Source organism: Ambystoma mexicanum, chromosome 12, assembly GCF_040938575.1.
Source record: "Ambystoma mexicanum isolate Mex_15411 chromosome 12, UKY_AmexF1_1, whole genome shotgun sequence".
NCBI lineage: Eukaryota > Metazoa > Chordata > Amphibia > Caudata > Ambystomatidae > Ambystoma > Ambystoma mexicanum.
In genome coordinates, this window is record NC_090936.1 from 658203486 (window position 1) to 658230871 (window position 27386).

Here is a 27386-nt window from a genome sequence, read left to right on the forward strand (position 1 = left end):
TCTTAACTATAGAGATAGAGACACAATCCTGAGACTATCCAGAGAAAAAGGCACGCTGCATTATGAGGAGAACAGAGTGCACATATACCCAGACTTCTCGGCTAATATCCAAATACAGAGAAGGTCATATGAACCGGTCAAGAGACAACTCAGATTGCGCCACATTCCCTACGCCCTCATCTTCCCGGCGAAAATGAGAATCCAACACGGGGGAAGAGCACATTTTTTTGAAAATCTAGCGGAAGCCATGGCCTATGTAGAGGCCTCCATTCCCCTGCCCCCCAGAGACCAGGCAATAAAAACTATGCAACCACGACCGAGAGAGGAGAGACAATATCCCACAGATTGAGATGCGTTGTAAATTATATCCTTTCTATAATACATGAGATCTTTGGTTAAGATGGATGGCCCCGATAGACGATCATTAGAATCGGAGTCGTGAGCCTCTGTCGAGGGCAGCCATGTAGCTGCAACGAATGACCCTCAGGAGATTTCCACAAGGGGATGCCTTTTGGGGAGTTCTTAAGATTCAGGGGACAGCATTGTCAAGTTGGAGGCGATGAAACAAAAGGAGAGGGAGAGCTTTATCACGTTAATATGCAGGTGGGAAGGGGGGAGTTGGGACTTTGGGAACCAGTTGGAAGGGTTCAGTTGGTTAAAAATTGTGGGCATGTTGCTGCAAATGACACATACTCAGGGAAAATGGAGATGATTATGATTGACTATAAAACATATATATGGCACACGGCAATGCAATGTCCAATGGGCTGAAAATTAAACTCCTTACATGGAATGTCCACGGGCTTAACAATCAGGCTAAGTCAAGGAGGGTTGGAGCTTATGTGCCCCGACATCACCCCCAAATTATTATGTTACAGGAAACGCAAGCACTTCAGAAGGTAAACGTGTGCATCCTTCGGGACTGGGGACAGCAAAGATACTATATGGAATATCAACTCAGGCAAGAGGGGTTCTTACGTTGGTGCATCCCTCCTTGAGTTTCAAATTCGTCAAAAGCAAAATTGACCCGCTGGGGCGGTATGTTATAGTATGGGGTAGCATTGCAGCGAGGGAAGTGGTTCTTGTAAATACATATGGACCTAATATTGATGACCCTCACTTTTATACAAACATAGCGCACGAGGTAGGCCCACTGGATGGTGAATGTATGCTGTGGGCGGGGGGGCGATTTTAACACCATTCTGGATGTCTCCCTTGACCGATCCTCTAGTACAAATAGAGCACCCACTAGGGCAGCTGCTAAGATACAAGAAATCCTAGCACAAATGTCCATGGCCGATGCCTGGAGGACGTTGCACCCACTAGAGGGGCAATACACATTTTACACCTCTGTACATGACACAGAGTCTCGCATTGATTACTGGCTGGTCTCAACTCACCTCACCAATGGGATCAACAAATGCGAGATACAGCCCCGCACTATCAGACCAATCCCCAATATCAATAGAAATAATGTTGGATGATGTAAAACCTCCAGTGAGGAGATGGAGAATGCCACCCGATGTGCTAAAAGATCCAACTGTCGCAGAAGCACTTCACATTGAGGTTGAGGAATTCTTGGAAATGAACAAGGGAACAGTGGACAGGTCCTGCAATGGAAACTATACACAAGTTTGCGGAGTACTCGGCCTATAAAACCAACAGCTCTAAATCTGACATTTTTCCCCTGACTCCTGCCACTAGATGTCCGACAAAATACTTACAGACTTAAATGGTCACCCACGGGAATAAGATAACTGGGGATACTCGTGTAAAAAGGACAGAACTTCTTTGTACACGAATAATTATGAACAACTTCTGAGTACGATCTCAACCAAACTCCAGTTGTGGGCCAGAGTCCCTATATCACTGATTGGCCGGGTTGCAATCTTAAAAAAGGTAGTCCTCCTTAAACTACTGTATATATTTAGTAACATCCCGATATGGCCGGGCAGACAATTTTTCGATTCCCTAACATCCATATCCATAGCGTTTGTCTGGAATGGGGGTGCGGCCAGGATGAAGTGGGAGAAGATGGTTTAACCATATGACACAGGAGGCATAGCTGCTCCAGACTTTGAATTGTACCACCTGGTGGCACAGGCTCAGTTTGCCAAACACTGGTATGACCCTCTAGGCAACGCACCACATATTCCCATAGAGCGTTGCGCCGTGCTGATCTACATTCTATCCTGTTTAAAACACAACATAAAGCTGAATGCAAGTTTGAACCAGTTAGCACAACAGTCCACGCCTGGTACAAAAGGCTACAACTAGAAACACCCTACAACCCTGATGCTCCTCTCTGGAACTATCCTGGCATTTCACCCTCATTTGATACAGATGATATGGGACCCCAACAGGGAAATAAAGATGCAAGATATGTTCCCTAACAGGAAATTTGTCACTCAAGATGACTTTGTGACCACTGTGGGGGAGGGGGAACAGCTTTGTATATTGCAATACCATTGCATGCGGCAGGCTTTTAGGTCTCGGTGGCCTCTATTTCCAGATGAGCCCCCAACACATGAATGCTTTGTATCGTTGTCCTCTCAGTCTGGCACTAATGTCTCTAAACCTTACACGGTAATTCAAACACACACACCCTCGTTCAACACAATCAAGGCTTCCTGGGAATATGGCATGGGGATAGCAATCGAAGACCAAAAATGGTCGAAATACTGTGGGCTGTCCAAGAAAGTATCTATTAATTCCGGTCTCCGGCTCATCCAGTTCAAGGTACTGAATAAACTCCATTGTATGCCAGCCAAAAATCGCTAAATTCACAGGAGACTGCCCTAGCAACTGCCAGAAATGTGGAAATTCGTTGGCAGACTCATTCCACATGTACCGGAACTGTGCACTTATTACTGGGTTTTGGAGGGAGGTGGCTGAGATAATAGAGGAGATAACACAGGTTCCAGCTGACCTCATTCCCCAGAGATATTTATTTGGGGACATAGGCAAAAGAGCAGAAGTAACCAGAAGACTGTTTAATGTAGCATGCGTAGTGGCCAAGAAGTGTATACTTCAAAACTGGAAGAGTCCACATGCGCCACACGTAAACCACTACCTCAAAGAACTTGCATACGTAAATGAATGTGAGGAACAATACGTGATGACATTACCAAGGACAAGCAGACCCAAAGATATATGGGGCCCGTTCAGGGTATATTAATGCGAAATGGTGTCAGATGAAGAAAGCCCGACAAGGACCTGATGGGCATTGACTATGTATATTGTATGGTAAGATGTGTGTCTAAGTTACTCATCCGAACAATGTTCAGATGTAATGTAAGTGTTGCTGCAATGATGTGTACCACAACCAATAAAGTTTTTTTAAAAAATGACAGGTCCAGGACAAACGACAGGCCAGCCTGGTTGTTCTTGGGTACCGCAAAAATACTGGACTAGTACCCAGCGCCCCTGTCTGAAAGAAGAACCAGTTCTATCCCCTGCATCTCCAAGAGCTAAAGGACTGCCCATAAAAGACCTGATCTGATGAAGAGGAGGAGAGGATGAGAGAGGCAAAGGAAAAGGAAGACTGATTCCAGTGGAGACCACAGATCGGATCCATGTGCTGCTAAAAAGACGCTTTCGCAGTCACTTGGAACAGAGTGAAACTGCCTCCCCAAAAGCGAACTGTGATCCCCGACCTTGACATCACTGCTTTTTGGCATCAGAGTCGGTGGGCAGAGGAGGGGTAGAGGAAAAACCCACGCAACGTCCTCTGCTGCTTCCTCCTGTTGTCGCTGGGCGACCAGTCATGCCTCTGTGTACCACAGTCCCGGAACCCCTTGAAGCCAGAGAAAGTTAAGGCTTGAACTCGGTCCTGCCCTGCGACTGAGGGAAGGATTTCTGTCCAGGTTTTGTCAGGATGGCCAAGGGCTTGGCGGTTTGAGTGGAGGTTTTGTTCTTTATCAACTCGTCATCGGTTGCCGAATGAAAATGGTCCATGCCCTCGATGGGCAGATCCAGGATGCGCTCCTGCACGTCGGATGAAAATTTAGTGGCGTGCATCCACGCCGTCGTCCTTTTTTCGACACCAAGGCACAGCCCTATGCTGGCTGTGTCAATGTGGCAGACGGAAGAATCCATGAGGTCCTGTGTAATGGCCCGGGCATCTGCCAGACCTGCCTCGATGGAGGCTTGTTTGTCCGAAGGGAGGTCGGGCAGAAACTCCCAGAGCTCCCACCACAGCTTCTGGTTAGCCGCAGCCAAGAGGGCATCTGCATTGGCTTACTGCAGATGCAGTCCTGAGATGGAATAACAGTGCTTGGCCCAAAGATTCGAGGACCTTGTCCTCCTTGGAAAGACAACTGGAGGTGGCTCCTCATCCGTCAGCCTGAACCTGCTGTCCTACTTCTTGTTCATCTAAGCATTGACCCTGGGCTTCTCCCAAACCGTTTGCGCTACCTGTAAGACATTCCTCAGTAGAGGGATTCGAGACCAGATCGTGGTGTGCTAACCCAAGACCTCTGCTAGAACTGCCAACTCCTGGGGGGCTTCCTCGGGTAGAGGAACTTCCAAGAACTCCACCAGCCCCTGAAGGCGGTCATGAAAGGCCTTAACGGATGCCAAGGGTTCATCTTCCTGGGCGTCGTGGTCACCACCCCCCCGTCCTCCTTTGTCACAGACCAAGGGGAATTCCGGCACTGGGTCACAGGTGCCGACAGGGTCCCACCTAAATCTGGTGCCGAAGACAAGTCCATCGTCTGTTGAGGGGGAGGTGTTGGTGGTAAAGGAGGAGGTGGAGGGGTCTGAACAACCAGTAGGGCCTGGACTGGTTGATGGACCAGCACTGGAACCAGTAGAGCTGGAGTAACGGGAGGAGTACTTAAAGGAGGGTCTTTCGGAGTTCCACCTTTAGGATGATCTCTTTCACTATATCCTTCAAGAGGCCCTTCATCTGAGGGGAACGCATGAGGAAGAGGAAGCGCTCGAAGAAGCGGTTCTCGCAAGCCGCTGGGTACCTAGGGGCCCGGCACCACGAGGCGCTGGGCCTCCGCTCCAGGTCAAAGCGCTGAGGCGTCTGATGGAGGAAAGGGGACGGGACATATGAGTAGTGTGAGGGACAGACATCTTATAGTTTATTTTAGGCAGGGAAATCCTCATAAGGGTAGGGATAGTGATGTGTTCATCCAACCTTATATCACAATAAAATGGCATTTGTTGAGAAAGCTTCACAACGTGGTTAGCCTCACATTTCTGACCCCTCACAATGGGGAGAGACGAACCGTCCGACATGGTGGCATGAACACGGCAGTACTGTGGTGGGCAATGCGCCAGCCTAACAACGCTGAGACCAATGCAGTCGGGAGCATTGAAAGCTCCCACCCGCTAGTGTCCAATGGCCAGAGCATTCTGCAGAGATGCCGAGAGCGGGACGAATGCGAAGCCCGAGACCTGAAAGCAAGGAAGCGAAACAACTTACCCGAGCGAGTGTCGAGCCCCACGAGGTCACCCTTGAAGAATTAAGGTACCGTGGTGAACGCGAGAAGCGTGAGGCCGCCGGGACAAAGTGTAATGAACAGAGGAACTTGTGAAAGCCAGGAGAGAGACATTGGAACAATGATGCAACATCACTGGAGATATTGGGAAAGAGTGAAGAATATGAGGAATAAGATTGAATGTAAAACTGAGAGAAAGTGAAAATGAATAGCCTGGGAAAGGGGGGAAAAATAATTATTATTATTATTGTTGAAGAATGGGGAGAACACCCCCTAAGAAAGTCTAAAAGTTCTGAGTTAAGAATCAAAAGTGAACCAAATAATCAGAAAAGAAATCCCATAGAAAAATGCTCACAGAGGGGGGGGGTCCCTAATTCATATTAAGACATAAGAGACCTCAGAAAGGTTGAATATCAAGAACGTGTAAGACAAAGTAAAACATAAGAGGGGGAGAGAATATCTCAAGGAGAACTTTTATAAGTAGAGTCTTGTCAAGAAAGCAATAGCGAAGAACATGTAGGAGGAGCTACAATAGCTCCTGGATAAACCACAAGAGATTGTCAGAGGCGATTAGTTTAAGAAATATATCACAAAAGAGAGACATTTGTATATGGAAGATATATCTGGACCAAGATAAAACCTGAGATAAAGCCCCAAGAGAGAAGACCAGAAGACGAGAGACATTCTTTTGGCCTACTTTAGTTCATATTAGTGATAGGGTCAGTTAGAGTTATGTTTGGAAATTTTCTTTGGACTTTTAGTTAGGCAGGGAAATTGCTATAGTGATAGGGAGAGATCGGCCTTTTCTTTATAATTTCATTAAAAGAAGATAGAAAGGCCCACGGTGTGTCTGACTCCTTCTTTTGACCTGCCACAACGCCTACAGAAGTCCACTAAATTACATGCCTTTACATATCTTTTTGTCTAGTTGATGCCTCTCCAGTCCCAGAGGATCAAGACTGGGACCCGCTGTCGAAAACCTTGTCCATTACTAAGTTCAAGTGACCGGTTATCCATTCTCCCTCTCTGAACGCAAGAAGATCCACCATAAAGTCCATCATACCGTTATCCTGCCCTATGCTAGGTACATAGGACATTGCAATTGTATATGTCTGATTCTTAAAGGCAACCCTCACCCTCAAATACCTTGCATACTTAACTTTCTTATGTGCTTTGGATATTAAGGGGAATCTCTTGTGAAATAGGAGCTCTGCTCCAGCTCTCTTATTTCTGTGGGATAAGTAGAACTGTAGTATCTTGCCCCTGTATCTGAAGCGTTTCTGATGATTGATCATCAGTATTCAGGTGTATTACTTGCAGGGCTACTAGATAATTTGTTACTTTAAAAAAAAACATGTTTTATTGTTTGCTTGAACAAAATTCAACCTTTCAATTTTTATTTATACATACATTTTGATTACACAATTAGCTTGACACATTGATTAAATTCCACAAAATACACATAACAATATTCATCACAATCTACAAATTGATTCTAAAATCACAACTAAAAGCACATTTAAAAAGACTCACTAAAATATTAAGGTGTTTGTGCATTTGTGTTCATATAATGTAAGACCACTAAAGGATTCATTTGGACAGTATCCAATTTGTTTCTCACATAGTACATTGTGAATCTGGATTCTTTTAATAGGAGTATTGAGACCTTTCAGCTTCAATCACTAAATCCTATTTGACATTGACTGTGCTTGATTTGATAAAGATATTAGGTCTCTTGTTTAATGGATTTTCAAGCGCAATTAGAAACATTAAACCACATATTGAACAATACTGAGAAAAACCTTTACACGTTGATATTGTAAGGGTGCACAAGAATGACTGACACAAAGGTAGCATATATAGGACCAAAGACTTTTATTAGTAAGAATAAAGTAAGAGAAAAACGATGTTTCCCTATTTCTTTTTTTAAAGTTTTATCGTTTTCACAAATATTCATTAACATACATTAATAGGCAACTTTTTATCCAATAATCTAACAATACTAATCTATACAGTGAGTTAATGCATGTAAATCTGATCAATTCCTAGAGATCATACACCAACACTATACTGTTACCAACTTTCAAAACTCAATTACCATAGTTGCAAATTTGCTGAAATCCAAAAGACAGGAAGACAAAATAAAAATAAAATCACATGAACACACTCATACACACAAAAGTATACACATATTCTCCTATATTAGCTTGAGGTTGCATACCTTTGTTTCAATCTTTTCCATATAACCTACTTTCTATGAACAATATAGATCATTAAATGGTGTTGAAAGATCCAAATAGATATTCTCCAGATTCCTCCTATGATACATACACTTCCCAAAATCTAACAACAATTGCATATCACTAATCCGGTTCTGCACTTGTGGTTTCTTCCTAGTTTTCTATAGTTTCAAAATCTGCTTCACTGTCACCATCAGTGCTTTGTCGAACCAGCTTCTACACCCTCTAGCGACCATGCACCTTCCCCTGTCCGACAGAAGGATTGCAGAAAAGGGTGTCCTAGGAAAATTTATATACAGAATCGTGTCTAACCTGTCCTGTACATCTCCCCAAAAGCCAACCGATCTAGAACAATTCCATAACATATGAACCAGCATCCCACTCTCTTGCCCACAGCATATCTCCTTGTCCAAAAGACCAAGACTGGACATGCACACTGGCGTCCAATATAGGCCACATAGAATCTTTTGATGCATTAACCTTAGATTTAAATATAATTTACTCCTATAGCCTACCTGCTGTACTTTTTTCGACTCTACCTCTAAAACAGTACCTTCCAACTCTTTTTCCCAAATGACTTGACTTGTCCCAAGATTCAACAATGGAATGATCCAAGGGCATTAGATTAACATAAGTAGATACCATACGGGATGAGGACTTGAATATGGCACACCGTGGAGGTCCTTTCTCCATTGGGCCGGGCAACATTGTCATCCTCTGTTGCAAGAGTGTCTAAATTCCTTAAACGTATGTGACTCTGTATCCCCTAGCCCAAATGTGCTCTGTAGTTCCATAAAAGGTATTATCTGCTCATCTTGCATGACGTCACCGATCTTCAGAAAGCCCTTCAAGTTCCAGCTTCGCCAATTGAGGGATTTATTTGCAATTTGGAGCCCAGGATTCCCCCAAAGCGAGGCCTTATAATGTTAATAGATATTCTGATCAGCATCAGTCAGCCAAGTAACGAGAGTTGCACGTGTCACATCTACAGTGTCTAATCTATGCAATTTCATTGGTATTCTTCCCATCGAATATATGCTGTTTAATTCAAATGTATGATACACATTTCTTTCAATTGTCAGCCAAAATGGTTGTCTCTTATTTGTGGGCGCCATATAGTGAGCTACTTTCTTCAGTATAAAACCCCTATGATAGTTCATAAGATCCGGGTAGCCAAAACCACCTTCCATTAAGCTGCGTATCATACTATAATCTAGGAATTTACGCTTTCTTCTTTTCACCCCACATAAAATTTTGAAATACTCTGAATTTTTTTAACACTTTCTTGGTGAAGCGGAAGGGGAGCGATTGAACAAGATACAGCACCTTTGGTAACAAAGTCATTTTAATCACATTAACCTTGGCCAAAAATCCTACATTTAATTGTTCCCATTTCCTAACATCTCTCATCAATTCCAATATCAATTTTTTCACATTATACTCTACAATTCTCATCAAATCCCTGATAAAATAGATTCGTAAATATTTAACTTGTGAAACTGACCATTTACAGTTCCATCTCGCAAAATTCACTTCGCCTACACGTTTCTGAGAGCGGGAAAACCTCAGTTGATCCTATGTCTTGAAAGTTTGCTCACCTTTTCAAATGCATTTTTCAAAATAGTACTCTCCTCTTCCGGGTATGATAGTATAATCATCGGCATATGATAATACTTAATTTTCTTTATCTCCAAATGTAAGTCCTCTAATTCCTTGTTCCCTACATATATATGCAATAAAAGGCACTAAAGCAATATTAAATAAGAACAGTGATAATGTACACCCTTGTCTTGTACCCCGTTCAAGCGTAAATGATGAAGAAATGTCATTATTCACCCAGATCTTTGCTTTTGCTGCATTATGAAGACACCTAATTGCTTTTAAATATTGCACACCAACCCCATCTTCTGCATAGTAAACTCTATGAATGCCCAATTCACTCTATCAAACACCTTCTCTGCATCCATAAATACAAGCAGTGCATCAAGAGTCACATCTTTGCTAAGCCCCATTACGTTTATGATGGTCCTAATGTTATCATATCCAAATCTATCCCTCATAAAGCCGACCTGAGATTCATGAATCAGATATCCAAAACATCTATCTAGCCTATTCGCTAATATTTTCAAAAATATTTTAACATCCACATTAAGCAGTGAAATCGGTCTGTAATTTACACATTTCTAGTGGTCTCTATCGGGTTTGGAAACAAGGTTATTAAGGCATCTCGCATTGAGGGGCATAAAGTCCCCTTTTCTATAAAATCATTAAATAGTTTGCATAAAAAGGGAGCCAAGGTGGGCCCAAAAGACCTATACAATTCTGTTGGCAAGCAATGTAATCCTGGTGATTTACCAATATTGAGTCTTTCAATTGCCTGTAATATCTCGTCAATCCCAATCTTGGCCTCCGAAGTGGCATCATCCCCAAACTTTAAACTGGGGGTGTCTAAGTTGTAAAAATAGTTCTCTAGATCAGGAACTAATGGGAAAATATCCTCTGTGTATTTAGATTTATAGAAAGAGAGGAAACACTGGCATATTTTTGCGTTTCTGATTACTGTGCAACCATGCTCGTCTTCAACACTTTGTGTTCATGACGCCTCATCATACCCTTCAACCTATTAGCTAATAACTGCCACTTTTCTCACCATATTCCCAGTATTTTTCTCTCACAAAAAAAGACCCCTTTCTGCCAACATATTAGTCTTATTCTTCAAATCCTCCTGCGCGTGGACCATCTTCAAACGTTCTCTTATTCTCTTAGTTTGTGCATATCTTCGCTGCAGGCTGGCTAGTCCCTTGTCTAGCATATGTATCTCTTTTAGTTCAGTCTTCCTTGAGAAAGTCCATTTGAATGTCTTCCCAGGCCATATTTTCCTTAAAAAACATCTCAATAAATGTTCTAAAATGTGTTAGCTTTTTTCTCATCCTTTAAAATACCTGCTTTCATGCGCCATCTAACAAAGTTAGGCCCTTTCCCCCCATCATCAGGCGTAAGTCCACCAGGACATGATCAGAAATGTCCTGCTCCCTAATGTCTATCCCTAATACCTTATCAATCAGTATATCAGAGACTAATATATAATCAATCCTGGACAATGAGTCATGCACCAGTGAGTAAAAAGAGTATTCTCTTGCAGACGGAAGCATGGTCCTCCATATATCGACTAAATCAAACCTCTCAATGAAATGGTTGAATTCATTGCTAATCCCATGATTCGTATACCTGCATGATGCAGAACGGTCATTAACATGGTTGAGAACACACTTGAAATCCCCCTCCTAGTACAATAATCTCTCCATGCATATCACGTAATAATTGAGTGATCACCTCAAAAAACTGTTTGTTAGGTGGACATGGACCATACACACATCCTAGTGTTATCACCCTACCACTCCAATATAAAGCATATCCACAAAGATCATTCTACCTTCACCAACCATAGCCACTCTTTCAATTTTGAATTTTAGGCCCTTTCTAAACAAAATTCCAACTCCCCTTGATTTTGAAGAGTGGCAATTTGATAATTCACGCGAGTATTTTGCGTTGGTTAAATATTTCCTAGCTTCATCTAGCAAGTGCGTTTCTTGTAGAAATACTACATCAGCTTTTGTTCTCCATAACCTTACCATCACGTTCCTTCTTTTTTTTGGACATTTCAGGCCTTTAACGTTCCAGGTCACAAACGTTAAATCATTCATTTTACTTCCTAGCAGCTTTCATATTGCAAATTCATCATAAGTTTGCTATTAACTATGCCTATTCATAGTGTACAATTAATTCTCGCAAGTAACAATAGCAGTCTTGGTGACTATTGCAATCTTCCCTATCCTTTAGAAAGTATGCATCCTCTCTTTTACATACAAACAACGTAACTAACATCATTAGACAACACAAAACAAAAATAAAACAAAAGGAGCTATAACATGTCAGCCATACATCAGTCCAGTTCAGACTGAACCACGTATAGATTACAATCCGAGTTATACATATTGTATTCTGAACCATAGCCTCCCAACAATCAGTGACCATTAGATGAATACTATATTCAATTCTCCTCTCCTATTGTATTAATTATTTGAACCTGTAACCACATTCTGTGCTCTACTTCTATCCAACCCATCTGAATTTAATTAGCAGAATGGAGTTATCATCTAATTCATCTATCTTAATTGTACACGGATGGATTCTTACATCCTGCCCGCATGGGAAAATATCTATAGCCCCAACTTAATGACACTGGTGTAAAACAAAAAAAACTATATCAGTCTCCTTTCTCCCTCTCCCAATTAGCTCATACAACCTAAACATATAGCACCACATATCGGCTTAACGGAGCATTAGGGGAAGAGGGACACTACATCATAGATTCACGTAAAAAGGGAATCACTCAACTGGCTATGCATATATGCATCAGACGATTGTTCTGCACGAGCTGGGTGAAAGGGAAGGCAATACTCCAACTAATAGTACCGTGGTAACCTTCAAAGACTGCATAAGTGGGCAACACATACTTGCATGGTAGTCTCTTGCCCGTGCATCACATGGAATGTTTGCGGGTGCTGGCATTGAATTAGTAAAGAGAGGCATGAACAATGCAGATTACGGCAGTGACGTTTCCCAAAAACCCATTAGGAAACAAATTAAAGCTACAGACCTTGAATTTATGTTCTGGCACAATGTGACCTTAAGTAGCTTCACTTTGGCCTAACCTCACATAATATAACACATGAAGTGTTTGCGTGGAAGTAAAAAGTGAAGAAGGTTGTGTGTAGTTGTTGCTGGGTTGTCGGTTTGTTAAGGCATAGCAATAATAGCGATTTCAGAAACTCTACCTAGCACCCTACCATCGACATATGTATCATAAAATTCCAGCATTGAAGCATAAGTTGCACAATGTAATATGCATCACCCGCTCCTATTCAAAGGTTCCCACAATGATCCCCCATTGATAAAATAACAAAACTCCATTTACTCCCTAAAACCCCAGATAACCTCTTATGTAGCGCACACTAGTATCTTGGGGTTCCCATTAAAAATTACTATTATTCAAAAGAGTCTCAAAAGTATATCACTGGGAGTTCTATCTTTCAGGTCTGCAAGTATCAACATTGAATCCATGCCTCGCTCCTATATTACCCCCACGCCCCACCCCCTCAGCCTTTCTCCTGCAGATCAATGTTGTTCCCAGAGACGGCAAACATGACAAGTGTGCTATACAGGGCTATAAAGTAGAAGGTAACAGTACATTCCTATTGCATCTCTTGATCTCCAAGCGACTTCAGTGATATGTGACTAGGGAAGTGCATTACAATGTTAACTCATTTCTAAGTAGCAGTCCGACTCCCCAGGGCCCTAACCAGAGTGAAATAAGGGACACCATTCGATCCATGTGATCCTTAAATCTGCTTCCATCTGTTGATCAGAAAGGCACCACTCCTTTTATGTCTGAGTCTTTAGAGAAAGGTTGTTTGAACTATTGGGGGATAATTGGTTGGCCCGACTTCTTCAGACCTCCCCATCACAAATGTATCTGGAGTCCAGAGCATATGAATGTTGGATGCACATTTTTCGTTTTAATGAGTTCCTGCATAAAACGTGATCTAAAGTTGATCACAGATAAAACTGCACTGTGTTAAGGTCCTTAACAATTCCCTGCCGGCTCCCACTTATCACGTGGACTGCTGGCCACGTTTTGGGCTTGGACTTTAGGGGTCGCGTGTAAATCATGAAACTCAACTTAAGCCTTCCAGGCTGCAACCCGTGACCACCAGAGGGGCTGGAAGCCAGGGGCCTGAATCAATACAATAGTCGAAAGGTGATGCATGTAACAAGTTTGAAGGTTGCTACTGAAAGCGATGCAGGTAATTCCTAGTTGCGTTAACCAGTTTACATTTTGTATCCCCTGGCCCTGGGTGGTGTATTTATTTTCTTGTGTAGAGGGGCTATTTTTGCTGCCCTAAGGGGGCATTTATTGGTTTGGTATATGTAACAGATGCCACTCAGTTACTATTCAGCCATATCTTTCAATCCGCTTCCCCAAAGACTGCATGAACGTGTCACGGCGAGTGCTTATGTGCACAGTACCTTTCTAGGAGAGATTGTCCAGATCATCTGCCGCTTTCTTTCTCATAACTCAGGAGCATATTCCGTCCCCCCTCCATTAATCTATATTAATGCAGTCTCACAAGAATAAGAGGGGATTCCCTGCCTCAACTAAAGATCTAAGGTGACTGTCAGGATGCCTATTAAAGTAAAAGTGTCCACATATCCTGTGTCAAGGAAATCATACTTCTGGCTCTGAGAAACCTGACGCTGTCTCCCTAGCTAGTCATCGGGGATATTCCATCCAGGTGGCCAGGACACGGCCATCGCTATTGGATCCAGTTCCTGGGGAGGATCAGTTCCGGGGGGTGGGCCAGTAAGTGAGTGGACCCAGTGAGGGAGGATCACCTGGATGGGGGGTCCTCGCTGAGGGGAACACCCACGGGTGAGTCACAGTAAGCCCCTTCTTTCATCACCTTTCCCCATCCTCCCATATAGGACATTCAAAACGACTGCCCCCCCTTACCAATAAGAACACTTTCGCATGACAATCTAGAGGACGGACTAACACCAGAGCCCTTTACCTGACGAGACCCGGCAGTTCAAGAGGAAGAGAAAGGTGGCGAATATCAAGAGGCTGACTAGGAGGGACACGACCTTGTCCTTTTCGACAAAACCCCACAAACCCCGCGCTGAAGGGAACCTAAGACCGAGGACAATAGCCCAAGTGTGCTGCAACAGATGTCAACGGTACACGGAGCGTATAGACGTCGATAAACCGGAGCGAGGGAGACTCATGCTTCCATGGTACCAGCCTCGACTCCCGTAAAGAAGAAAGCCAAGCGGTTCATCACAGCCGGTAAGTCGAGGGGAGAGCCGATAACAACTGGACGGTGGCGAATGAAAGTCGCAAAGTAAAAAAGTTCAAAGAACGGCAAAATAGTAAAGGGGCAAACCAGCTGCAGAAGGGGACCAGCACCATGTGGGTGCTGCTCCAAGAGACACTGGTTGATCCCCAACATAGTAAAACTACAGAAACCAGAAGGCCATAGGAGAGCCGCCAAGGTAGTTCAAAGTGGTCATACAGGAGGTGAAGCAAAATCCCTGTCAAGTCGAAAGTCTTTGATCTACAAACTTAGAAAGAAAGGGAAGTGAATACCGTCACACCCATAAGCAAGGGAAGTGAATTGGGTGAGCATTGAAAGTAAATACAAATGTGAAGTTGGCAAGAGTGAACCCGGAAGAGGGGTGCTAACAAAAAGGGGCCAAAGTCTAAAGTCCCAAAAAACAGTGTGTTGACAAGAGTGAGCCATGTCGAGGAATGTCCACTAGAACTGTTTGAAAGTCAGAGATTTGGAAGTGAGGTTGAAAGTAAAGATGGGTTAGCGCCCGGAAGAGGGGGACCCAGGGGTGAAGAATCCTCACCCTAAGTAAAACCAGGAAACAAACTTTCATTCTGTTGAACAAACATTTGTTTTGTTATTGAATACATCAGGCCCTCGAAGGCAAGAGTCTTTCAGGAGAAACGAGACTTGGCCATTGATGGTCCTGATAGCCGCAAATGGGACTGTCGACTCGTACTGGGAAAGCCAGAGGGTGTGCTGTGCTCCAAGGTCCCACCTTACCCCGTGCTCAAAATGTGGGGAAGGGAGATCCACGCTACTGCATTCTGACATATTATTTGTGAACACTTTTTTCTTTTTCTTGAAAACCGTCCCACACCATTTTTGTATTAGTTGTAAGGACTTGGCAATAGGTTTTTCTTAGTATAGGACCTTTATTTTGACAACACGCCACAAGCACTGCCTTATTTTCATTTGATGGTCGAACACTTGTTCCCATCTTAGATTTAGGTTTAGATTAGGCATTTTTCCAAACCGCATACAGTTTAATAAACACCCTTGAACTGTGATCACTTGTGTCTGTCTTTACTGTCGCCACCATGAGTTCATCACACGGCCCTTACACTATCTCTATATAGGGTGGGTTTGTATGTGCCGTTCTTGGGGTACTTAACTACTCATGAACGGTGAGGTCTGGTGCCATGAATTTTGTATGGCATATTGTTTATTCATTGCGGAATTAATGCAAATATTTCTGACTTGATAGGTCATCGCGTTCCTGAGATAATTAATCTTTTTGGATTTCTGGCTTGGATTTTCGGCTTTGTTTTTCAGCATCATGTTTTGTGGGGTTACACCGCCAGATCCAGGTCATTTGTAGAAAGTGCTCATCGCGCATCGAAGCTGAAACATGATCAACAATTTCTATGGCAACATTTTGTAAAGGACAGGTACTTCACCCTCATGACATCAAATGGAATTCTGCTACAATTTTAAGATGACATAGTTGAATCTGTTGATTTGAATCAGGTTCCATGTTTAACAAAAAGACTTCTTTCTTCTGTATTCTCTCCTTTCATTAATGCTTCAATCCTACACATATATTTTTACAGATATGCCACGAAAAAAGAGCAGTTTTTAACCCTACCCAGATCAAAACCAAACATCGAAAGCAGAAACATGATCAACATTATGAAGAAGGAAGATCTTAACACCATGAAGCTCATAGCATTCAACATGCTTTCAGACAGAGCAATGAAAGTGCTCAAGAACCTGACGCAAGACTTACTAATCAGAGAGTTTGTGCTGCTAAAAAACAAAGCAACAAAACTGTTGGAGAAACTGAAACAAGACTTGCTGTTAAGACAATTAGTGCTGCTGAACAACGAAGGAATGAAACTGTTGAAGAAACTCAAGCAAGACTTACTGATCTGAGAATTTGTGCTGCTAAGAAACGAAGCAATGAAACTGCTAAAGAAACTGAAGTGAGACATACCGATCAGGTATAAAAATCTGAGAACGGATAGCCCAGCCGAAGCCGGGTACTTAGGCTAGTAAACTAATAAAAAAAGTAGTACTAGGCTGATCCCAGCAGAATGCCACCCTTCCCCTGACTTATAATCTAAGCTCTGCCCAATGTCTCCTTGGGTGGGTAAGGAGTATGACTCCCTTCTCTTGGCATTCAGTCTCAAGCAACCTGGCAGAACGACTGCCTTCCCCAGGTCACAAAGTTCCAAAATAAAGTTCCAAATAATCGTCCTGAAGGGACAATTCCCTTCTCCAGGTCATAAAGTTAAAACATAACACACAATGTTACCTTGTTAGGCCAGGAGAATGCCTCCCCATCTAAGTCTCAATTTTGTGCGGCTGAATTCACTTCCAGAGGCTTGTTGGACCTTCCTCCAGGTCCAGGTTACCAGGAGAATGACTCCCTTCTCCTGGTAGTTATTACACACCAACTTATAACCAGGTGGAATGACTCCCTTCCCCTGGTCTTCCCCTCATCAGATTTCACACTTAAAACACCAAACTATGAGTGTTGTGAGGGTCAGCAACCCTGGTTTCTCTCTTCTTCTTTGATCTGGGCCCACTTGGTCCACTTCCTTGCCAAGTACTGCCACGAGGAAGATGACTCGTATTGCGCTCTTGGTTTGGATCCTCGACCCTTGCTTCTCTTATTATTTGACTTGGCCCTCTTGGTTACCTTCTCTACCAAGTACTGCCACCAGGAAGTTGACTCATGTCAATTTCTTTGGTGGGGTCCTAGACCCCGGTTTCTCGCCCCCTCTCTTTATGTCTCCTTGGCTGCCTCATTTGCCAAGTAATGACATGAGGAAGATAGTCCGGCTGCAATCTCGGTATAGGGTTTGTGCCTAACACACCTTTCGGCCCATACCGGTCCCCGCACCTCTCCTGTTACCTTTTCTGCACCCGAAAAGCTTGGCCAGTTCTTCCTGGGGTCCTTCTCCTGGTTTGGAGTGTTGCAGGGGATTCTATGCATCTCAGTTCCTTTGACCTGTGGATCACCTGCCCGGCCCCTGGAGTGAAATGGCTGGCAGTCCCTCCCCATGAGAGCCTCCCTCATTATACCGCTCCATCGGGGACTATCGGGTAGAGTCCTCGCCTCTCGGGACACATGGGAGACCCTCAGGAGAAGTAACGACATCTAATGATTCGTCACAATACCCGCAATGCTTTTTACCTAAATCCCTATGTCCTCAATTTCCAATAACTCTGTGCAGCCCAAACATTTCAGAAACGACAGAAATAATCATTAGGTCCGGAACCTTTAAAAATAAAATGAGAGCTATGTCCCTGAAAGTGAACTCCTTGCGATAGACCATCTATCACTATGAGCTTCATCCCCTTCTCCAAGAGATCACTGTACTCTGAGCTCACTAAAGCCATGTAACTATATCTCATCAATCATGTTGTGCATCTTTGTGCACGGTTTACTGTTTTGCATTTCTGGGTCTCTTCATTTGCTATACAGAGGAATAGTCTTGTGGTTTTTTCAAAGCCTTAACATACTCATTTTTCAGTCATTTTATATTCAGAATGTTGGACTCTTCTTCAGAAGTAAAGCCTGTCCTCACTGTGTCTCCGAGCTTGAAAGAAGGCTGCAGCATATAAGTCCAACTCTGCCAGATTTCTTTTCAAACTAACTCTTTGGTTATTGGCTTTATTGACTTGTGCCTAGGTAGTGTGGCCAGAGTTAAGTTCTGAATGATTTAAAAAGTACTGTCTAGAGATTATATACTTCTTTTCTGGTAGCTGTGAGAAAGAATAGCTTCCTTAGTCAGGTGGTCAACGGGCTTCACTATGACTCTCGGAGGAAGTTGCTTGCTTTGAAAATGCACTGTATTATCTCAGTGCTCAATGTGTTATTCAGAATCTGCTGGAATAGAGAGCAGAAACAATGTTGATTAATTAAGAGCCCCTCTTTTTGTACATAGTTGCATTGAAGGTGCAGTGTGACATCTTTCAGGTCTTTTCCTTCATCTGATAATAATGGGACGCTATCTTGAATCATTCTGGCTGCAGTTTCCCCCTGTTCAATTAATTCTCCCAGTAAAGCAATCTCCCTGCCGCAGTCATTTCCACTAATGACGCAAACAATTTCAGACTTTAAAATGTATTTAAGGTCGTTCTTCAAGTCCTGCAATGTTTTTATTCAGAGGTATTTTAGCTTGGGTAGTGCTCTCGCCAGCCTCTCTTGTTTCTGTTAGACTATCTGCCATTATTGGAGAAACTGCAGTGGATTTCTTAGTGTTTGGGCTTTTTGATGTATCAAATAAGGTTCCTATACTAGGAATGTGTGCTTGCCTTTGTATGTTGACTGTCTGTATGTTTGTGGGCTGCTTGGGTGTCCCCTGCTTCATCTTGAGCTTGCGTGCTTCCCACAGGGGCTCTTACAGTGCTCTTTTTTCTGTCTTCTGTGATTCTCATAGCCTTTCTCCTGGTACCCTAATTCTCTTTAAAATCTTGTAGGGAGCTGCTGCACAGTCACCACCAAATGGGTAAAGCTAGCCCAAGACAAAAAAGTAGCAGACATCAGGGTTCTAAGCATGCCAATCTGACCTTTCTAGCACCCAGAGCCACCAGAAGTGTTGTAATGTTTCTGTGTTATGTTTGGTCAAGTGCTGGCTTTATGAGACGGGTTATCATACGGGGTGATGCCACCAACTTCCTTCTGCTTTATCATAATTGTGCATTAGATCTCCAGGGTCGTTGGCCTGGTGCTAGGTGCTATATTCACCTCCTTGCAAAGCTTCCTTCTCACAGTAAATTGGCTGCTAATCTTCACTGCCTGGTGCTGCCAGCATCCCAACTTCTCTGCTTTAAACCCTCTTTAAGATCCTGGGAGCCCAGCAGGCTTGGCCATGGCTGCTGCTCATTTCTCAGTCTATAAATCGCCTTCTTGAGGACAACTTGAAGCTCAGTATAGCGTTCCAGCCACTATAACGTCTGGTGCATGCCCCACTTCTCCCCTCTTCATCTGGATAACTTAGCCTTGCGGGTTGTGCAGTTCTGGGCTCTGAAGCGCCACTTTACTCGATGCTGCCAGGAGAAAAATCTCTCTCACTGCAAGTTCAGGCTTTATTTGTTCCCCTCAGTCTCCTGGGTTCAGCCGCCTCACAATCTTCACTCTTCTGGGTGGAACACCTGAATTTAGATGTGTCTCCCCCACACCTTTGCTGCAAGCTTGCATCCAGGCCCAGAATCAGCACTGTACTTCAGCCACGCTGTAAAGGGGGTCTGTGGGTAAGCAACATCCACTATTCTTCAGTGCTGAATGCAGGTGAGCCATCACAGCTCCACACAACCACCATTTTAGAAACTCTCCTCACTTGACCGCCTGAGTTCTCTGGCTGCTTCCTCACTACTTTATCGCTTGTTTCAGTGGGTTTGTAGTAGGATATTTAGGTCTATCTGCAAATAAGTACATTAAGGGCTTTCAGGATCAATGTCAAATGACATCAATGGAGCAATGGACACGGAACAGAATCAGGGCATGTTTGCTCTGGTTGCCATCTTGCCACGCCCTTATAGATCCTGTTTTAGACTTGGGCTGTTAAAGAGTTTTAAATAATGTTTGCATCCAAAGAGAAGAAAAGGGGGAAACAAGCCTGCCAGACAAATATTGTTGGAATTATTTTTCAATAGAAACTACACTAAGTTATTTGAAAATGTTGAATGTTTATTCCAAACGCTGTGTATGTTTTTAGAAATGGTGACATTAATTTACTCAGATCTGTTACAAATGTTTATGAAAAAAAGGTCATGACATTTGCAGGATTTTCAAAAAGCAAAATGTGTTGAAAATTGTTAGGGTTCTTGAATTAAAATGAACTTGGCAAACATTCAGAGTGCACACTTATGCCTGCAAACATTCCCTCACAGCCATCAGTGGCTTTGTATTTTGATCTAAAATACTCCCAAGCGACATTGGGAGCAGCAATAGTAACAATAACCAACTCTGTACCACACAATGCCAACACAAATGGCGCTTTGTAATAAGTGGTCTTATTAACCATCTCAATGGGACTCATTGTTTATCCATTCTTTTCAGTTGTGAAATGCTGCGTGGTATTCAGGGTAGTTTCCTCTAGGAAATGTGTTTAAGGGGTGCCATCAGTGCAAATTCAGCCTTAAACCTGTGCAAGATTGAAAGGATACCCCAAGGTTGCTCCACCAACAAGAAGATACCACCCTACAATGCAGAAGCTAGGTAAAAAGGTTCAGGAACGTTTGGAATGGAGACAGGGTCATCTTCATAAGGCAGCTCTTTTTCTTGCAGGAACATCCCCCAGGCTGTTACCATCCCTGGCATTTTACACTCATTGCTGTTTCAACGAATGACTTCACTATAGGGTAGGAGTAGAAACATTAGAAGGTGGGATCAGGGGATATTGGGATGATCAGCTCAGCTCATAACTTTAATCTCTACACCACCTCTCCATCCTCTATTATGTCCAGGTATCCCACACCTCACATTTCTACCATCCACAAAGGTTTTCCACATGCAAATGTGCTGGCCCACTGAACTGTCACGAGGCGGCCATGGGCAACTTGGAATTGAGATGCGAAGTGATAAGAAAGTTATCATAGAGTTTTAAAACTTTGTAGTAGTTTATACAGGTCTGAGCATTGATGTAGAAGGTTTGAAAATGCTAACAATAAAAAGTTAAAACAAACTTCACATAACCTTTATAATTGTTTAACACACTTTGTAAACTTCATTGCATCCTCTAAACAAACAGCCATTTTCTAATGATTCCAATCTATTGTATATTTTTTAAATAAAAACAAAGTGATTAAAGGTCATCAAATCATTGAGAATTTGGAAAAACATGTTGGCTCTTTGTTTTTGCCTCAGGGAATTCACCCCGTGCCTATGAATTTGAATGTATGTGTGCCTTAAGCTTCTTTTTCTATTTTACCATAGACACCAAGGGAAAAGCGCTGATGCACCATTGGCAATGTGCAGCCCTTGGTATACATCACAATAAAAAGGAGCATAACAAGAAAAAGCCTCCCTATTTCCAAACAGTTTTAGTGGTTTTAGGAACTTAAAAAATATCCTATTCTTATAAGACTGACAGATGGTCCCAATAGGCTCAAAACCTATATAAACCGAGTAAGAAGAATTAACATTAAGTAATTTGACAAGATATTCCATATTAAAAGATTGAACTACGGGTGGCGCCAAGAAATAGTACAGGCATAATACAAGTCTACATCAAGCTTTATCTGTAGAGGAGCACTTACAGGCTGAAATCTGAAAGAGAACACGAAAAGTGTCTACTGAAATGTAGTAGCAAGTGGCGACAAATCGAATGACATCCTGATGAATGTTTTATAATCACTGAAAGAACAGAAACATGATAATGTGTGATATATGTGTATTTAGGCCACAGCCATCTAAGATAAGTTACATTGTAACAATTATACAACCCCATAACACACCGATGTCAAATCATGATGCAAGCGATCGTATCAGGAATAAATGGAGAAGTTAAAATATAACATTCTAACAAGGTTGTCCAGTGGACATAAAATATAGTTACTTATTAAATAGTCAACTGAATGTTTTCTACTGAGGTCATAAATTAAACCATTTCAGGTATAGGTTTTGCATATTTTACAGAAGAGTTCTTGTATAAACACAATTTAAATAAAAGCTATTTTAAAGTTAAAGAAAAAAGAACATTGAAATGGAGTACTGGTTAGTAGCTCTGGTACTGACAGTAATTTTAAACTGAGAGCCATATCCATTAAGGGCTCCCTCATCACCTCTAATGCTCTGATGTATATTTTGAGGTTCTGTGTGAGAAGTACCTTGCCCACCATAATCAAAACTGAATGACCTTTCTTTTGCTCTATGTGAAGGGTCAGGAATGAAACTCGGACACAGGTGATTAATGATTTTGGCCATAAACATTTATGAAACAAAAATGGTTGTGGAAAATGCCTCTCTCTCCCTACTCTAGAGGCATTTTCCCTACCTAAAACAAAACGAATGGGTCGGTCCTTTGTCAAGATGTCCAATGTGAACTGTCCTGTGTCCAAAGTACTATTCTGACCTTCACATTCTAAAAATATCAACTATAAGGTGAACAGGGAAATGTCTTTGACATTGGAAGGTGTACAAATGTTCAAAAAGGAAAATGCTTAAAAAAGATGGATGGGTTTAAAAAAATAAAACGTGGTAAAAAAAAAACACGAAAAAAAATCCTGCGATGAAATGACATGGAATCGTCCCCTTCCCCTGGATTTCTCTTCACTCAGCTTTATAATGGTTTCTTTAAGTTCCTTTAGATCGGTTATGTTTACAATACAAAACAGCTTGGCTGACAGTCTGATTGTTGATAGACTACATGGTGTGCTCTCTTGCTAGGTTTAATTGTACTCCTTGATATCTCTCAATCACACTCTTTGGTTGCTTCCTGATGTATCCTTCTCAGGACTTAATCATGCAGTGTATTTTATATGTTGGCCGATTTGGGTTTACCCAGTATTCTCTACTGCTGGATTTCTTTAATATGCAATCACTTCTTTTCATCATCTACAAATACTTATGACTTGCAATGCCTGGTATACTCTTGTGTCCGTTTCTTTTCTTCATATGGATATTTCTGCACCTTTGATCTGCCTGGTATACTCTCTTGCCAGGGTTTTTCTTAAATGCAAATACGTGTTCTCTTGTACAAAACACTTATAACTTGAAATACTTGGTGTACTCTCCTGTCAGGGCTTTTTCACATGCAAATTGCGCACACTTGCAAATGTAACAAGTTCTTATCTTTGTTATGCTCTGTTCCTTTAAGTAATATGGCACCTTTCGTTCTTTCTCATTCACTTCATTTACTTGTGTTCACTTTCAGTCCCATTGCCGAAATGTCCCGGTGATCCCTCTCCCCTCAGTCGGACTCGCTGGTATACTTAAGTAACATGCCACTTTTTGTTTTCTCTCATTTACTTAATTCACTTCTGTCTGCTTTGAGTCCTGTTGCCGAAGCGAAATGCCAGTGTCCCCTCTTCCCTCAGGCAGACCCACCAGTATGCGGTAGCGGGAATGGCTTCTCCCACTGTTAACCTGCAGCAGCTTGTTTGCATCACGCTTCCTTCCTTCATGTTTGCTGCCTCTGCTTTATGGTTCATGTCCTTCCGGCGGTTCTTGCTTGCCTATTCCATGCTCCCCTAAGTTCCAACAACACAGAGGCTGCTCTTCGGTACAGATGCATGCCGGGAGGCTGTTCTTCCTTCTTTGGCGTTCCCGCGGCATATCAGTCCCTCCAGTCTGCCTCTCTCGGTTTCTCCCATGAGCCAGTTGAATCCACGGACCTCACATTCGCCCAGCAGTCTCTCGGACAGCAACTAGAGGACTCTACCCCTTCAGCCAGCTTCTCCCGGTCAGCTGGCTTTGCTGTTTAAATTTCCTGCGGTCCAGTATGCGCTCACAACTAGAGCGCGTCTTACATATTGCCACGAGGAAGCTGAGCCGAGTTGTAAAGACCAGTGAAGACACTGATCTTCACAACTCGGCTCGGCTTCCTCGTGGCAATACTTCTATCCTTAGAAGAAGGGAAGTCAGTTCATGATAACTTATAAGCAAAGTCTGGCAAAGTGTTCTCAGAAGTTTTAAATGTGCAGTTTGATGACTTGTATGCAGAATTTGAAGATGTATTTTCAGTGGTTTTGGAGAGGGAAGGAGGAAAGCTAGGACAGTAGGCCATAAAGGCATGACAAATGGAAGGGGTATCCTCAAGAGGAAAAGGGGGATACCATGTCTCATCCGATGATGTCCTGACATTCCCCAGTGGGTTACACCTCCCGATTGGTGGTCCTCCCTTGTATAGTCGCCCCCAGGGTCAGGATCAGAGGTTGCGGCTGCCATCCCCAGGCCACATGGGGGGAAGCTGCCGCTGGGAAAGGAGTGTTAACACCATCGGATTCATCACATCTATGTAGGCCCACCACTGCTGTTTCAGTAGTTTCTTCCCTGAGCAGAGGGAGCACAGCTGGGATGTGGGGGGCTGTGCACTTAACAAATACCAGACTGGTTAAGCAGGATAACCTGTGCCTATCCCATTAGCATTGTCTGTTCATTACAAGTCTCCCAGACCTCACACTGCCACGAGCCCCCCAAGGTTTACCACCCAGCACCTCCAGCCTCTGAGGGTGGACCTGGTGCATACAGTCAAGGCTGAGTTGTCACTGCAGTACATCCAAGGTAGTAACATGTCCCACTGGAATCTCAACTGCTAACAGGGACACAGAGCCCTGATTCCCACTTTGGTCGAAGGTTTCAGAACACTACAGCCTCCAGGAAAAGAGGCGGTTTAATAGACAGTTGCATACATGTTTAGTCTGATGGTACTTTTCTAAGGCATCAGCATGAAAACCACACAATTGCTGACTAAATCAAAGGGAACCTCTGAAATGACAGAGATGAACTTGCTAACATAGCCAAAAACACCTTTCTGTAAGTAAGATTAGCAAATCACAATGCTTCCACACTTTTCATTGGTCTGCTACTTTTCTTCTTTTGAATCTAGGCAATGCTAAAACTGCACACAATGTATATGGATACAAAAGAAAATACATTTGATGCAGGCTATTATTGTGTTCCAATAACCATTAGATACACACTTTATGACACCAAGTGTATGCTTATTGAAGATTACAAACAGATAATAAAATGTTGTGTGTAAGTTATCCATTTTAAACCAGCAACATATTGGAAATGTGCAAGTCCATTTCCAAAAGTAAGATCTATGTTGAGCAAATTATACAGCAAAGCACATATGGTTGGTTTCATCATTATGCTGTTACTGACAAACTTTATCTCACCGAAATGACCGCAACAGCCGATAAGGTTTCCCTAGATCAGACACACGCCTGCAAAGAGGTGCCACTGCTAATTCCATCTGAAAAGAGAAATACATTGTAATTATGTGTACACAATATAAAACAAAGAAAATCCATAAAATGTGAAATAATGACTGTCTTAATTTATGCAACAATTTAGATTTCATAAAAGCACTGTGATTTGACTGGCAAGTACTGAAGGTATGCAATATTTTTCTTACACACACATTTAATTCAATAACCAAGATGTGTTCAAACTTGCGATATGATCATGTTTACTCATTTGTATAGCACAGACAGCAGACCTAATTGCCCCTTGGTGCGACAAAATATTTCCAGTGAAGGGCTGATACATCTCCTAAGCAATATGCAGGTGCTGCCACAACCGTGTTATATCAAAGACATCATGCAAAAACAGATAAATCGGAGAGAGAGAGGGTCTGGCTTGCTTTTCTGTGGTAGAGCACAATCTGGAAGGGCGAAGACCTGGTTTGGTAGGCATTGAGGGTTAGAGTTACAACAAAGATGAACAAATTACTGACCTCTCTGTAATGTTCTTTCTAATGGATGTTCCTCCCATGGATTCCGCATCTATGACACCCCTCTTACAGCGCAGCCGTTTTCTGTAAACTATCTGCCACCAGGGGGTGCAGCGCGTCTCTGCGTCAGCTCCGTCCGACGCCTTTAAGTTTCCAGCTCCAGATATGATGTCAGGGGCAGTATGCATAGCGGTACTGTGCCCCTTGACCTCCGGTCCACCCTTTTTTCATAGCACTCTGAAGCTGAGGGACCATAAAACCGATGGGTAACAGCTTCCCTCAAGAGGGGCAGGTAGGGCGGGAAATGAGGAATCTGTGGGAGGAACATCCATCAGAAAGAACATTACCAAGAGGATTGTTTCCTCCCACGGATTGCTCATCTATGATAGACTATCAAAGCAGTACGTAAATTTGGAGGAGGGAGAAAGCAACAATACCACCTAAACCAGAAAACTCTGGAGGACTGCCCAACGTTGCCACCCTTCTACATCCTTGTCGGCGTACCCCAACATGGGGACGGTAATAGAACCTTTCGCAGCGAAAAATTGAGCTTCCCCTTTAAATTTAGTATGGCGCGCAGGGGCGCGGCCTCGGGTGTGGGAACGCTCTGCTGAGGCCCAGCCCTCCCGGGCCTCACGTCAGTCACCTTTGAACACATCAGACAATTAGATACCCGGCTTCTCTTAATACATATTAGCTCTTGGCATACTAGCGGAGGAAGGCGGGTGGGACGTATGGATGAAAGGGGATTATGGACTATGACTACTCTAATCACTACGGTGAGTAACTTTAATTACTGATACGTCAAGTCCCCTTTGCTCCATCCTTGTGGGTGATTCCACCAAACAAGACCATAGGGTCAAGCTGTGACGACCTGCCTCATATCTAGGACGAAGCAAAAAGGTTCTGCAGAACCACCTGACCAAACGCTGCATCGCGCCTGGAGCTGGTGTCCAGGGAATAGTGCCTACAGAAGGCTGGAGTGGTCCAAGTAGCCCCCTTGCTGATGACATCCCAAGAAGCATGTTTCTGAAACGCAATAGCTGTGGCCTTAGCTCTAACAGCATGGGCCTGAATCCCCTCAGGGACTGGTTTGCCCATGGCCGTGTACACCTCCGAAATGGTCTGAACCATCCAACGAGCGATGGACGTGTTGGAAGCCTGAGAGCCAGGGGAGGAGCCACCAAAACAATGCCTCAGACTTCCTAGAGGATTTAGTCAGAGAGGTAAAACTTGAGGACCCTCTTGAGGTCCAAGGAATGTGGGGCCCGCTCTGCCTCGGAATGTGGGTTCGGGAAGAACACCGGCAGGCAGATCTCTTGATTCAGATGAAATGGAGAGACCACCTTGGGCAAGAAGTTCGGGTGTGTGCGCAAGATGAACTTGTCATTG

General features: G+C 43.2%; 1 protein-coding gene across 1 annotated transcript in view; it reads right to left on the bottom strand.

The window, feature by feature from the left end:
• Positions 1 to 27386, bottom strand: part of COG5 (component of oligomeric golgi complex 5) — a 2640594-nt gene that overhangs the window by 194091 nt on the left and 2419117 nt on the right. The window contains exon 19 of the mRNA XM_069629143.1: positions 25438 to 25514. Within this exon, the coding sequence (XP_069485244.1) occupies positions 25438 to 25514 (77 nt within the window). The remainder of the gene's footprint in view (positions 1 to 25437; positions 25515 to 27386) is intronic.